The sequence below is a fragment of the Tupaia chinensis genome, unplaced genomic scaffold, assembly GCF_000334495.1.
Source record: "Tupaia chinensis unplaced genomic scaffold, TupChi_1.0 Scaffold000201_1, whole genome shotgun sequence".
In the NCBI taxonomy this organism is placed as follows: domain Eukaryota; kingdom Metazoa; phylum Chordata; class Mammalia; order Scandentia; family Tupaiidae; genus Tupaia; species Tupaia belangeri.
Window position 1 is genome coordinate 3,444,434 of NW_006159676.1, and position 15,300 is coordinate 3,459,733.

At 47.8% G+C, this 15,300-nt stretch overlaps 1 protein-coding gene across 2 annotated transcripts in view; it reads right to left on the reverse strand.

Moving 5' to 3' along the window:
• Positions 1-15,300, reverse strand: part of NWD1 (NACHT and WD repeat domain containing 1) — a 52,211-nt gene that overhangs the window by 29,836 nt on the left and 7,075 nt on the right. Inside the window, exons 2-5 of one of the 2 annotated variants that reach the window (XM_006147144.3) lie at positions 13,392-13,477; positions 11,356-11,472; positions 6,116-6,413; positions 747-2,019 (exon numbers count right to left, since the gene is read on the reverse strand). In XM_006147144.3, coding sequence (XP_006147206.1) covers positions 747-2,019; positions 6,116-6,413; positions 11,356-11,472; positions 13,392-13,475 — 1,772 coding nt within the window. In that variant the 5' untranslated portion in view covers positions 13,476-13,477. Of the gene's footprint in view, positions 1-746; positions 2,020-6,115; positions 6,414-11,355; positions 11,473-13,391; positions 13,478-15,300 lie in introns of those variants that run through there. The other variant, XM_027771308.1, reaches the window with a different exon arrangement.

Consider the following 15,300-nt stretch of genomic DNA (forward strand, 5'->3'; position numbering starts at 1 on the left):
CCATCCCCCCGGGGATGATTTCTCACTTTCTGTCTCTCTGTCTCTTTCTATCTTTCTGGCAAGTGCACGCACCCTATGGCAAAAAACTCTCAAAAAAAAAAAAAAAAGTGGTCTAAACTGGCACAAATCAAGAAAGAAAAAAATTGCACCTAAAACCAAGAAGAGACAACACAACATTGTCCATCATGTCGGAAGACGGCTACAGGTGTCCCGGCTGATTAGAGGAAATGCAAAGTTCTCTTGTTTACTAATTGGTCTCCATCCTACCCTCCTGGGGGAGGCAGCTTGGCTGTGTGCGTGTGTTTTTGACAAACACCCTTCTCTCTTCTGCTCATTATTATTATTTTTTTTTTTAGAGGTTTTTGCTATAGGGCGCGTGCACTCACCAGACAGACAGAGACAGAGAGACAAAAAGCGAGAAATCACCCCCCAGGGGGGATGGCCACGCTGCAATCCCCTCTCCTCCATTCTCCTCTCGGGATCTTGGGCACGCACGCACACACGCCCAGAGTGAGTTTAAGCCACCGGGTCTGGGACTCGAACTGTGGTCGACTCCATGGGAGTCCAGCGACATAGTCATTACACGAACTGCTGGTCCACAGTATTTTGAAGTTTTCAAAGTTGTTTAGTAACTGTCAAGAGCTATGGAGTATGAACATACCGTGTTTTGAGACGCAAAGTAAATGGTTGTGGAAAAATGTAAAAATCAATGAATGAATTAAGAGTTTGAAGAAACAGAGACTTACCGGGAAGACACAAGATAGCCCAGCACTCGAGCCACCAGCAGCTGCCCGTGGGTCTGCTCCAGGCGCACACAGACCTGGTGCGTTGCTTCTTCCGCGGTTGTGACCAAAGGGGCCGGGACTGTGAAAGAGGCCCATTTCCGGGCCTCCTCGAAGGCCAGCCTCAACCTCCCTGGGTGCCCGCACTCTGGGAGACTAGCCCAGAGCAGGTCCCTTTGCACGGGGCTGAGTGTCCTCCTCGCGGCCACCAACAAGACCTGGATCATCTCCTGTCCTTGGTTTCCAGAAAGGGGCTTGACCTCCCAGTAAGCCTCGGGGTCCTTGAGCGTCTGCCGCAGGGTGTCTAAAATTCCCCGCTCCCCTGAGCAAGCTGAAAGGATGAGATGTACTCTCGGGGGGCACTTGAGAGGCAGCCAGGGGATCCTCTGAGTGGGGTGGACAGAATCCAGGTCGTCCATGGAGTCTAGGAGGAGTACAAGGGACTCAAAGTTTCTGCAGGAGACGGTGTGGAGCAGGGCATGGAAAAACTGGACCACCCTGTTGTGGACATCCAGGACCTGAGCCGGGGGCAGGGGCAGCCCGTAGGCCAGGCACACCTGAAAGCAGATGGTCTTGAGCAGACTACGGTCATCTGAGCTCCTCTGCGATGTCCCCAGCAGCCGCAGGATGGTCACCGTCTTGTGGCCTAGTAGCCCGGGCACTTGCTCAGCCATTTTGCACATCAAGGCTGTCTTCCCGATGCCCGGGGGTCCGTACACCACCAGAGGGGTATGGGGGTTGCTGTCATTCAGCCTGAGCCATTGCCCAAATTGGGCCAAGAGCTCCTGGCGTCCACAGAAGTTCCGGGTGGCCTCTGCGCTCTGCCAGAGGTGGTGACGGATCTCCTGGTAGAGCCACGTCAACTCCTGTCGGGCCGCCTCCAGCTCACGGAGGTGTTCGAGGATCTGGTGATTGGCCCTGGCCACGAATTGCTCACTCAGTTCCTTCAGGTAGCGGGCATGAGCCTTGTTCTTGGGGTTCACCAGGTCACGGCTCCATGGTACATGGTGGGATTTGAGGACGCCAGGCCGGGCATCCGCGATGCGTCCTTTGAGGCTGCTGAGAAGGTTCTGGGCATCGGCGTCCAGGCAACCATCTGGAAGCCGGTCTACCATCTTGAGGGCGCAGTCTTCCAGGATGTGTCTGTTGAGGTCTTGGATTTGTCGCAAGAAGACGGTGGCTCCCCGGTCCCCGTCTGCGGAGCTTAGCACGCCCTGGTCTATCTCCCACTCGAGGACTGCAGAAATGGAGAGGTGTGTGGGGGGGAAGCTGGTTTATCACTGTGTATGTGGCTGGCTGGGGTGGGGTTACTGGGAGACCCATTTGGGGACACGATCCTTGTTCTCAAGCATCATACACCACTGTCACCTAGGGGGCTTGGGAAAACCCATGTGACTTCATCCACCTCTTGAAACTCTGAGTCAGCCCGTTGAGGTGGGACCTGTGAGTTTCCTTTCTTTAAAAAAAAAAAAAAGAATTATTTATTGGGGCCAGCAGGTGGTGTGGTGGTTAAGAGCACTGGATTCCCACATGGCCGACCACGGTTCAAGTCCCAGACCCGGCAGCTTGCTTTCTCACTTTCTCTCGCTCTCTCGCGCTGTCTCTCTCTGGTCAAATTAAAAATAAATTAATTAAAGAAATAAAGTGCAATAAAATAATTCTAAAAAAAAAAAAAAAAAAAAAGAATTATTTATTGGGGCCAGCAGGTGGCATGGTGGTTAAGGGCACTAGACTCCTACAAGGCTGACTATGGTTCTAGTCCTGGACCTGGAGGCTTGCTTTTTCACTTTCCCTTTCTCTCGCTGTCTCTCATCCAGTCCCTCTCTGGTCAAATTAAAAATAAATTAATTAAAGAAATAAAGGGCAATAAAATAATTCTAAAAAAAAAAAAGAATTATTTATTGGGGCCAGCAGGTGGCATGGTGGTTAAGGGCACTAGACTCCTACAAGGCTGACTATGGTTCTAGTCCTGGACCTGGAGGCTTGCTTTTTCACTTTCCCTTTCTCTCGCTGTCTCTCATCCAGTCCCTCTCTGGTCAAATTAAAATAAATAAATAAATAAAGTGAAATGAAATAATTATTTTTAAAAAAGAATTATTTATTTTTATTAATTATTATTTCTAAATTTGAATTTAATTTTTAATATTTATTTTATTTTATTTTTAAATTTGCTATAGGGCACATGCACTCACTAGAGAGAGAGAGAGAGAGAGAAAGTGAGAAAGTAAGCTTCCAGGTCTGGGACTCAAACCATGGATAGCCATGTGTGAATCCAGTGTCCTAACCACCATTCCACTTACTGGTCCCATTATTATTACTTCAGTTCATGAAAGAGGGGTAGGGGGTAGATGTGAGAAAGCAAGTCGCCAGGTCTGGGATTCAAACCATCGTCAGCCATATGGAAATCCAGTGCCTTAACCACGATGCCACTTCCTGGTCCTTTTTATTTATTTAATTTAATTAATTAATTTATTTATTTATTGGAGAGGTTTTTTTCACTATAGGGCATGTGCGCTTGCCAGGCAGACAGAGAGAGACAGAGAGACAGAAAGTGAGAAATCACACCCCGGGGGGGATGGTCACGCCGCAATCCCTTCTCCTCCATTCTCCTCTCGGGATCTTGGGCACGCACGCACACGCGCCTGGTGTGAGTTTAAGCCACCAGGTCCGGGATGCGAACCGCGGTCGACTACGTGGGAGTCCAGCGACATAGCCATGATGCTAACTGCTGGTTCCCATATTTTTTAAAGGTTTTTTGCTATAGTGTGCATGTACGTGCCAAGGAGAGACAGAGAGAGACAGTGAGCTGAAAAGTGAGAAATCTCCCCCCCCAAGTGGGATAGCCATACTACAAGTCGTTTTCCTTTATTTTCCTGCTGGAATTTTGGGCGCACACACACACACACACACACACACACACACACACACACACTCACACAGGCGCCCAGTGTGATTTTTCAAGCCACGGGTCTGGAACTCCATCTGTGGTCCGACATGCAGGAAGCCAGCACCTTAACCACCACGCCACCTGCTGGCCTCTTTATGTTTGCATTCTTTTTTATTTCTTTTTAAGTTATTTTATATAACTTTATGGGACCAGCAGTTAGCGTCATGGCTATGTTGCTGGACTCCCATGTAGTCGACCGTGGTTCAAGTCCTGGACCCGGTGGCTTAAACTCACGCCGGGCACGTGTGCGTGCGTGCCCAAGATCCCGAGAGGAGAATGGAGGAGAAGGGATTGTGGCGTGACCAGCCCCCCTGCGGGGCGCTTTCTCGCTTTCTGTCTCTCTGTCTCTGTCTGTCTGGCGAGCGCACGTGCCCTATAGCAAAAACCTCTCAAAAATTATTTTATTTAACTTTATTTATTATTATTTGCTTTAATTTGATCAGAGAAAGACAGAGAGAGAGAGAGAGACAGGGAAAATGGGAAGGTAAGCTGCCAAGCCTGAGACTCGAACCACAGTCACCCACACGGGAGTCAAGCATCCTAATCACTACGCCACCAGCTGGCTCCCTGCGTTCCTTTTTTTAAAAGAGATTTTTGCTATAGTGCATGTGCTTGCCAGAGAGACAGAGACGAAGAGACAGAGAGAAGTCACCTCCCAAGGTGGATGGCCACATTACAATCCCTTCTCCTCTCAGGATTTTAGGCATGGAAGCACAGGTGCCTGGCGTGAGTTTGAAGCCAGTAGGTCCAGGACTCAAACCCTGGTCAGCTCTGTGGGAGTCCAGCAACATAACCATTATGCCTTTTCTAACAGGCTCCCAGGTGATCTGAGGCTTCCGGTCCAGGCACTGCCGCCAGAGCAACATCGATTTAACCGTCGTTAATCAAGAACCGTTTGGGTAACCAACAGAGACTCTGTAAGAGAAGTGCCCCCGTTGTAAACCAATCCTGGCATCCTCAAAAGTTAAATATGCAGGGAACCAGCAGTTAGCATAATGGCTATGTCGCTAGACTCCCACATAGTCGACCGTGGTTCGCATCCCGGACCCGGTGGCTTAAAACTCACGCCGGGCACGTGTGTGTGCGTGGGTGCCCAAGATCCCGAGAGGAGAATGGAGGAGAAGGGATTGCAGCGTGACCATCCCCTCTGGGGGGTGATTTCTCGCTTTCTGTCTCTATGTCTCTCTCTCTCTCTGTCTGGCGAGTGCACGCGCCCTATAGCGAAAACATCTCAAAACAAAACAAAACAAAACAAAAAGTTAAATATGCAGGGGCCAGCAGGTGGCATGGGGGTTACAGTGCTGGACGCCCACTCCAACCACAGTTTGAGTTCTGGACCCAGGGGCTTAAAACTCACACCGGGCGTGTGTGCATACGTGACCAAAATACCAAGAGAAGAATGGAGAAGGGATTGTAGCATAGCCAGCCCCTGGGGGTGAAAAAAAAAAAAGAAAAAAAAAGAACTCCCTTTCTCTGTCTCTTTCTGGCAAGCGGGCATGCCCTCTAGCAAAAAAAAAAAAAAAAAAGAATCGTGCCAGCAAGTGGCATGGTGGTTAAGGCCCTGAACTCCCACATGGCCAACTGTGGTTCAAGTCTCGAACCTGGTGGTTTGCTTTCTCAATTTTCCTCTCTCTCTCGGTCTCTCTCTTTCTCTCTCTCTCTCTGGTGAGCACACATTTAATTTTAAAATAATAACAATTGCAACAACAAGATGGCATGATGGTTATGTTGCTGGACTCCCACGTGGTTGACCACCGTGCGAATCCTGGACCCAGCATCTTGAAACTCATGCCAGGCATGTGTGCGTGAGTGTCCAAGATCTAAAGAGAATGGAGGAGAAGGGATTGTGGGGTGGCCCTCCCCTCCAGGGGGTGATTTCTTGCTTTGTGTCTCTGTCTCTCTGGTGAGCACACATACCCTATAGCAAAAAAAATCTCTCTTAAGAAAAACATAATAATAACAAACATTAAATAATTCCTTTTTTTTTTTTGGAGAGGTTTTGCTATAGGGCACGTACACCCGCCAGAAAGACAGAGCGAGACAGAGAGACAGAAAGCAAGAAATCACCCCCCAAAGGGGATGGCCACACCGCAATCCCTTCTCCTCCATTCTCCTCTCGGGATCTTGGGCATGCACGCACATGTGCCCGGCGTGAGTTTAAGCCACCAGGTCCAGGACTTGAACCGCGGTCAACTACATGGGAGTTCAGCAACATAGCCATTACGCCACCTGCTGGTACGCCCCAAATGAAATAATCTTAAAAAAAGAAAAAAGAAAAAAGAATAAAGAAAACCGTAGACTGTTGCGTTGTTGACAGAGGGACAAGTCCATTCCAAAGGTGTGGTCAGTTTCACGTGGGCTCCCAGGGGCGTCCCTGCCAGCTCACCTGACCGATGGTAGCGGTGCCACTGCTCCTGAGTGAGAAGGCCCAGCCTCCAGGCCTCCTGGGCTCCCAAGCGTAGGACAGAGGTCAGAGAGGCCTCCTCGGGCCCTCGGGCCTCCCTGGCCCCCAGGACCTGTAGGATGTAGGCGGGGGGCACAGCGTTGTCGTCCCTCCGGAAGTGCCGAGCCACCAGCTCCAGGTCACGTGGTCTGGCGGTCAGCTGAGACTTCAGTGCCTCCCACTCCTTCTCCTCGATCAGTGCAGGGACAGGGCAGGGGCCATACTGGTCACCTACAAGGGCCTGGCAGAGAGTTGGGTGGAGAGGGGAATATAGGTTCAATTCCCGACTCGGGCATTTAGGTCTGGGGCCACGGGCGAGGGACACTGAGCCCCTGAAATTGGGCTTGATGTGGGACCAGCAGATGGTGTAGTAGTTATGTCGTTGGACTCCCACATGGCCCACCGTAATTCGAGTCCCCAACCCAGTGGCTTGAAACTCACACTGGGCATGAGCATGTGTGTGCCCAAAATCTTGGGAGTAGACCAGAGGAGGGATTGCAGTGTGGCCATCCCCTGGGGAGGTGATTTCTCGCTTTCCCTCTCACTGTCTCTCCGGGAGAAAAAAAAGGGCTTGGTGTAATGCCATGATGATAACTACATTAAAAAGTGGGGGGCCAGCAGTTAGCGTAATGGCTATGTTGCTGGACTCCCACGTAGGCGACCGCGGTTCACATCCCGGACCCGGTGGCTTAAAACTCACGCCGGGCGCGTGTGCATGCGTGCCCAAGATCCCGAGAGGAGAACGGAGGAGAAGGGACTGCGGCGTGACCATCCCCCCTGGGTGGTGATTTCTCGCTTTCTGTCTTTCTGTCTCTCTCTGTCTTTCTGGTGAGCGCACGCGCCCTATAGCAAAAACTTCTCAAAAAAACCCAAAAAGTAATAATAATAATAGGAGCCAGTAGGTGGCTTGGTGGTTAAGGGTGCTGGGCTCCCACATCGCTGGGGAGTCATGGTTTGAATCCCAGACCTGGCAGCCTGCTTTCTTGCATTCTCTCTCTGAACAAATGAAAGTAAGTAAATAAATAAATAAATAAATAAATAAAGTGAAATAAAAGCATTATTTTAAAATGACAATAATAATAACAACTAAAATATAAAAAGGAAAGTGAAGTGGGACCAGCCAGTGGCATGGAGCTTAACGTAGCCGGATCCCACCTGAATGTGCTGTTGCAATTCCGAACCCAGCAGCCTGGGCACACCAAATCCTAATGAAGCGATTGTGACATGACCACGCCCCCCGGGGGGAAATACGTTCTTCCCCTCACTCTGTCTCTGTCTCTCTGCCTCTCTCTGGCAAGCACATGCATCCTTCAGGAAAAAACTAAAACACTCCCGTGTGTGGGAATCAGAACTCCTGCCACAAGCCGCTCTCGGGGCTCTGGAGACGTTGTAGTTGCTGGTGGCTCCAGAGACCAGAGCCTCTAAAAGGGAACCCCGCGGGGATCTGTCCCCGGGCCACCGCATAGCCTAATGACTTATTTACCAGGGACTCATCTCCCCAAAGGCCTCCAGAACATCTTTGATTTCTTGGGGCACGTCCCCCATATCAGAACCATGGAGGAGAACGATGCTTTGGTGCTTAGGCAGGGGAGGGCTCGTCTGCTTCAAAAGAGAAGCAGCAAGTGCATACAGGCCATCTGGCCTTCTAGAAGGTTCCAGGGCTGGCTGGGCAGGCCTGGGACAGCGCTGAGATCATCTTCTAGTCCCCCAAGCAACTACCAACCATGATGTGCTTTTCACTGCCTGCAATTTGGGTTGCAAAACCAAATTCCTCCTGGAATTAGGTTTCTTCCTTACCTTCCTTTTTTTTTTCTTTTCTCTTTCTCTCTCTCTTTTTTATTTCCCCTAAACCCTTATTTTCCTTGGAAACTCCTTAAAAAAATAATCAAGGGGGGGGTGACCAGCAGGTGGCATGGTGGTTAAGATGCTGGACACTCCCACATGGCCAACCATGGTTCAAGTCCTGGACCTGGTGGTTTGCTTTCTCACTTTCTCTCTCTCTCTCTCTCTCTGCCTCTCTCTGGTCAAATTAAAAAAAAAAAAAAAAAGAATAAATAAAATTTTAAAAATAATCAAGGGAGCTGGCAGGTGGTGTGGTAGTTAAGGGCACTGGACTCCTATATGGACAACTGGGGTTTGAGTCCTGGACCTCGTGGCTTGCCTTCTCACTTTCCCCCTCTCTCTCACTCTGTCCCTCTCTAGTCAAATTTAAATAAATAAATAAATAAATAAATAAATAAATAAATAAAGTGAAATAAAATAATTCCTTTAAAAAATTATCAAATTCCTTTGGAAAACTAAATTTGAAGGGCAAGAAAAATTGTGAAGGAAAATACATAAGAAACGAGAAATGGAAAATGATTTGTTGAAGATAACATGTATGGTGATTGTTGAAAAGAATTTTTTTTCACTTTAGTTATTATTTATTTATTTATTTTAATTTGACCAGAGAGGGACAGAGAGAGAGAGAAAGTGAGAAAGCAAGCCACCAGGTCTGGGACTTGAACCATGGTCAGCCATGTGGGAGTCCAGTGCCCTTAACCACCACACCGCCTGCTAGCCTAGTATGGTAATATTTTTGTCTGAGCTACTATACAGTGTATTCTGGATGGGAAAACTCATTTTGTATGTTGCAATGAAATACAGTGAGTGGATGTAAAATAAATACATTTAAAATAAAAATATTAAAATATCATGAAAGAAATTAATAAGCAAAGGCATAATGCTTTCTAGATATTACAGTGTATATGCATATATATATATTTTTTTAATTTATTTAATTCCACTTGTTATTATTATTTCTTTAATTTGACCAGACAGAGACAGTGAGAAAGAGAGAAAGAGAAAGCGAGAAAGCAAGCCGCCAAGTCCAGGGCTCGAACCACGGTCGGCCATATGGGAGTCCAGCACCCTTATCCACCATGCCACCTGCCGGCTCCTATATGTATATTTTTAAAGACTTTTTTGCCATAGATTATGTGTGCTTGTCAGAGACAGAGAGACAGAAACAGAGACAGGGAAAGTGAGAAATCACCTTCCGGGAGGTAGGGGGGATGGCCATGCCACAATCCTTTCTCTTCCATTCTCCTCTTGAGAGTTTGGGGGTATGCGCGCACACACTCAGTGTGATTTTCAAGCTGTCGGGTATGGGACTTGAACCACAGTCAGCCATGCAGGAGTCCAGCATCTTAACCACTACACCACCTACTGGCCCTGCATATTGTTTTATAATTGCCTGATGGAGAGAGAGCATGAGAGAAAACATTTCCCAATGGGGTGTGGTCATGCCACAATCCCTTCTCCTCCATCTCTCCATCTTGTTGGGATGTGGGGCGTGCATGCACACGTGCCTGGTGTGTTTTTCAAGCCACTGGGGGTGGGATTGGAAGCATGGTCAGCTATGTAGGATCCAGCTCCCTTAACCACTAGGCTACTGGGCTATCCCATAGAGTTTATTTTTATTTATTTATTTACTTTTTGTGGATGGCTTCCATATGCAATGTGGAGGGCATTGCATATGGAAGCCATTCACATTTTTAAATTTAACTTTATTATTTATGTACTTCTTTTTAAAAATTTGACCAGAGAGGGACAGAGCAAGAGTGAGTACAAAAGTGAGAAAGCAAGCCGTCAGGTGTGGGACTCAAACTGCGATCAGCCATGTGGGAGTCCGGCATCCTTAACCATCACGCTATCTGCAGACCCATTTTTTTCTTTTTTTCTTTTTGGAGAGATTTTTGCTATAGGGTGCATGCACTCAGCAGAGAGACAGAGAGAGATGGACAGACAGAAAGTGATCAGGACCAGCAGTTGGTATAATAGCTACGTCGCTGGAGTCCCATGTAGTCAACTGCGGTTCGAGTCTCAGACCTGGTGGCTTAAGTGTGTGTGTGCATGCCCAAGATCCTGAGAGGAGAATGGAGGAGAAAGGATTGCGGTGTAGCCAACCCCCCTGGGGGATGTGCGCTCGCCAGAAAGACGGAGAGAGACAGAGAGACAGAAAGCGAGAAATCACTCCCCAGGAAGGATAGTCACCCTGCAATCCCTTCTCCTCCATTCTCCTCCTGGGATCTTGGGCACACACACACACATGCACACGTGCGTGGCGTGAGTTTGAAGCCAACAGGTCTGGGACTTGAACCATGGTCAGCCATGTGGGAGTCCAGCGACATAACCATTACGTCATCTGCTGGTTCCTCTAGTTTCTTTTTTTAGAGAGACTTTCGCTACAGGGCGTGTGTTCACCAGAGAGACAGAGAGACGGAAAGCGAGAAATCCCTCCCTGGGGGGATGGCCACGCCGCAATCCCTTCTCCTCCATTCTCCTCTCAGGATTTGGGGCACACATGCACATGTGCCCTGCACGAGTTTCAAGCTGCCAGGTCTGGGATTCAAACTGCGGTTGACCATGTGGGAGTCCAGTGCCCTAACCACTAAGTCACCTGCCTCTGCCCTCCTTCCTGTTTTGAGGGAAGTCTAATCTCTAAGGCAGTGCTACTGAATAAAATGTTTTGCAAAGCAGAAAGAGCTCTGGTTTGCACTGTGCAGTATAGCAGCCAGTAGCTGTTACAACGTAGCTAGTCAAACTGAACATATTAATTTTATTTCATTTTAATTCACTTAAATAGTCATGCGTGGTGTGTGGCCATTGCGTTGGACAGTACAATTTTTTTTTTTTTAATTTGCTACAGGATACATGCACTGGCTGGAGAGAAACAGAGGGAGAAAGAGAGACAGGGAAGTGAGAAATCAATCCCCTTTAGGGATGGCCACACTGCAATTTCTTCTCCTCCATTCTCCTCTTCGGATTTTAGGCATGCACGCACATGTGCCGAGCATGTTTTTTCAGTTCACTGGGTTCAGGACTCGAACTGTGAAGTCAGCCATGTGGGATTCAGTGCCTTACCCAGCATACCACCACCTGCTGGCCCCCATTGGCTTCAACATTTTACCAGCTTAACTGCTGCTTCTATTGAACTACTAGTGTCTGGATCCCAGCTAGCTCTGCAGAGAGAGAGTTCTGTGATCGATTAGCAATGTCTGCCACGGGCAGGCTACAAGGACAGGGTATAATAGCAGAATTACCACCTACTTCCCTCCACTGATCTGTTTGGCAAGGGAGTAGAGGCCATATCCTGATGACAGAGAAGAATTAAGAGCTAAGCCATCTCTCCTGAGACTCACCACAAAAGCTGGTCCTATGGATGTTTTCTGACACCGGTCAAGCTCCTCCAAGCACAGGTCTGGGGTCATGTGATCCGTGGCCTCCGTGTTCCGAATACCCCACCTCAGATCAACAACCTGAAGATTACAAATGTGGGTTTGTCAGACAAGTGGTGTGATAGGTGATTATTTTCCCCAAAATTCCTTTTGATAAAGGCATAGAGTTTCTTTCAATTATTTTTTCTAAGAATTATTTATTTGGGGCTGGCAGGGGTGTGGTGGTTGGGATGCTGGACTCCCACAAGCCAACCATGGTGGCTTGCTTTCTTCCTCTCCCCCTTTCCCTCTCTTTCTCTTTCTCTGGTCAAACTGAAGAAAAACAATAAATAAATAAAATTAAATAAATATTTTTAAAAAGAGAATTACTTATTTAACTTTAGTGATTCATTAATTTATTTTAATTTACTGATTTGACCAGAGAGAAACACACAGAGAGGTGGAAGTACGTGGAAACGGCAAGCCAGCAGGTCTGGGACTCGAACTATTATTGTCCATGTGGGAGTGTCCAGTGCCTTAACCACCATGACACCTCTTGGTCCCTCTTTCAATTTATTTTTTAGAATGATTTAATTTATTTTTTCTCATCAATATTAGCCTTGAATAATTTATTTTAATTTATTATTATTATTAATTATTTGACCAGAGAGAAAGAGAAAGCGAGAAAACCAACTGCCAGATCCAGGACTCGAACCATGGTTGGCCATGTGGGCCTTCACCACACCACCTACCTACTGGTCCCTCTTTCAATTGTTTAAGTTTTGCTTCTTTTTCCTAAAAAGTGTATTTATGTATGTGCCAGTCAGGTGGAATGGCGGTTAAGGGGGCTGGATCCCTCAAAACCAACTGTGTGGTTCGAGCCTTGGATCCGGCAGCTTGAAAAAGATGCTGACACGTGTGTGTGTGTGTGTGTCCCCAAACTCCTGAGAGGAAAAGGAATTTCAGCACGACCATTCCCTGCCGGGTGGTCATTTCTCGCTTTCCCTTTCCTTCTCTCACGCTCTATAGCTGTCTCTGACAAGTGCATGCACCTTATAGAAAAAAACATTTAAAAATATGGGGCCGGCAGGTGGTGTGGTGGTTAAGGGCACTGGACTCGCACACGGCTGAGCATAGTTCGAGTCCTGGACCTGGTGCCTTGCTTTCTCACTTTCTCTCTCTCACTTTGTTTCTCTCTGGTCAAATAAAAATAAAAATAAATAAACGAAGTTAAGTAAAATAATTCGTTTAAAAAAATAATCATTCTTTAAAGAAAAAAATAACTTGGGCATTTTTAAATGATTTCACTTTAGGCAAGGACATGTCCACACTTGTTGAGCGAGTTTTCTTTGCAAAGGAGGGTGTTTAGTTTAGCCAAAACTGATTGCAGCCAAGTCTCCTTGGTAACTACACACTAGTGGTTCATTTTTGCCCAACTGAAGCAGTAAAGATGACCCCACAGAAGGTTGAGATGTAGGAGAGGCGAAAAGAACCCGGAACAATTCCTGCCTCCTTAAATAACTTCTTCTTTCTTTCTTTCTTTTTTGTTTTTTGGAGAGGTTTTTGCTATAGGGCGCGTGCGCTCACCAGAAAGACAGAGACAGAGAGACCGAAAGCGAGAAATCACCCCCCAGGGGGGATGGCCACACCGCAATCCCTTCTCCTCCATTCTCCTCTCGGGATCTTGGGCATGCACGCACGTGTGCCTGGTGTGAGTTTAAGCCACCGGGTCTGGGACTTGAACCGCGGTTGACTGCGTGGGAGTCCAGCGACATAGCCATGACGCCAACTGCTCATCCCAAACCCAGCATGATTTTCAAGCCACCAGATCCAGACTCAATCTGCAGTTACCTACCACATGGGAGTCCAGTGCCTTAACCACTACGCCACCTGCTGGCCCCCTCCTGTCTTTTAAGTTAATCTTTTCAGAGAGAGAAAGAGACAGTCTCCACCCAACCTCAGCCAGTCCCAGGTCAAGGGGGGCACGCGTGTGAGTGTGCCCTGCTCACAGGTGACCTCACCTCAAACGCCAGGCCGTGTTTCTGGCAGAAGGTCTGCACTTCGGGGTAGGCCGTGCTCTGCAGAGCGTCTCTCTCTGCGTCCATATCTGCAAGGAACAACGGAGAGGGTGTTACAGGAAGAACCCAGAACTCTTGCTGGCCCGGCAGGTAGCACAGTGGGTAAGGCTCTGGAATCCCACGTGGCTGATTGCAGTTCGAGTCCTGGACCCGGTGGCTTGAAATTCATGCCAGGTGTGAGTGCGTGCATGCCCAAAATTCTGGGAAGACAATGGAGGACAAGGAATTTTGTGGCGTGGCCATCTCCCGGGGAGAAGGGGATGATTTCTCATTTTCTGTCTCTTGCTCTGTCTCCCCGGCGAGCGCACACACCCTACAGCAAAAAAGCTCCCCAAAAAGAAAGAAACAGGAGTCCTTGGGGTCAGCAGGTGGCGTGGAGGTTAAGGTATTGGACACCCACATGGCTTCCTGCATGGTTCAATTCTCAGACCAGGCACATGTGCGTATGTACCCAAAATCACGGGAGAAGGGATTGTGGCATGACCACACTCCATTGGGGGATGCTTTTTCTTTTTCTTTCTTTAAAAAAATTATTTTATTTCGTGGGAACCAGCAGTTAGCATAATGGCTATGTCGCTGGACTCCCACGTAGTCAACCGCGGTTCACGTCCCGGACCCGGTGGCTTAAAATTCATGCTGGGCATGTGTGTGTGCGTGCCCAAGGTCCCAAGAAGAGAATGGAGGAGAAGGGGGTGATTTCTCGCTTTCTGTCTCTCTTTCTCTGTCTTTCTGGCGAGCGCACACGCCCTGTAGCAAAAAAACAAAAAAAAAAAAAAAAAACCCTCAAGAACATGTAAAATGATTTGAAAGCAATGAGTTTTGAGTTTTTTTTGGAGAGGTTTTTGCTATAAGGTACATGCGCTTGCCCAGAAAGACAGACAGACAGAAAGCGAGAAATCACCCCCTTCTCCTCCATTCTCTTCTTGGGACCTTGGGCACGCACACACACATGCCCAGCATGAATTTTAAGCCACCGGGTCCGGGACTTGAACCGCGGCCAGGTAGGTGGGAGTCCAGCAACATAGCCATTACGCTAACCACTGGTCCCCCATCATGAACTTTTTGAAGTACTTATGTATATATGAATAATTCTTACCACATTTCCTATCAATCATGTAATAAGGACTCAATAAATAGTGGCTGTTATGATTTGAATAAATAAGAAACAGCATAAGACTGCCATAGTCTAGGCTACACAGTGTGCAGAGCTCTTGAAAGAGAAGGGAAAGGACAGCTAGACTTTAAACAGAATCTTTAAGTTTCTAAGCCCCCGCGTCTGGGCCTGGAACCGCGTCGACTACGTGGGAGTCCAGCGACATAGCCATTACGCTAACTGCTGGTTCCCTTTCTTTCTTTTTTTTTTAAAAGAAGTATTTATTTTATTCTATTCGTTATTATTATTCTTTTAAATTTGACCAGAGAGAGAGAGGGAGGGAAAGTGAGAAAGCAAGCCACCAGGTCCAGGACTCGAACCGTGGTCGGCCACGTGGGAGTCCAGCACCTTAACCACTGTGCTACCTGCCGGCCCTGAGCTTTTTGTTTTTAATTGCCAAATGGCATATACGCTCGCCAAAAAGAGACAGAGAGACAGGAGTGGGGGGAAAAAAAGCATCCCCTGGGGCAGGCAGGTGGCATGGTGGTTAAGGGTGCTGGACTCCCACATGGTCAACCACGGTTTGAGTCCCGGCCCCAGAACTTGCTTTCTCACTCTCCCACCTCCACCTCTCTCTCTTTCTCTCTTGCTCTGTCACTCTGGTCAAATTAAAAATAGATAGATGATAGCTAGATGGTGAAAATAAAATAATTTTTTTTTTTTTATTGGAGAGGTTTTTGCTATAGGGCACGTGTGCTC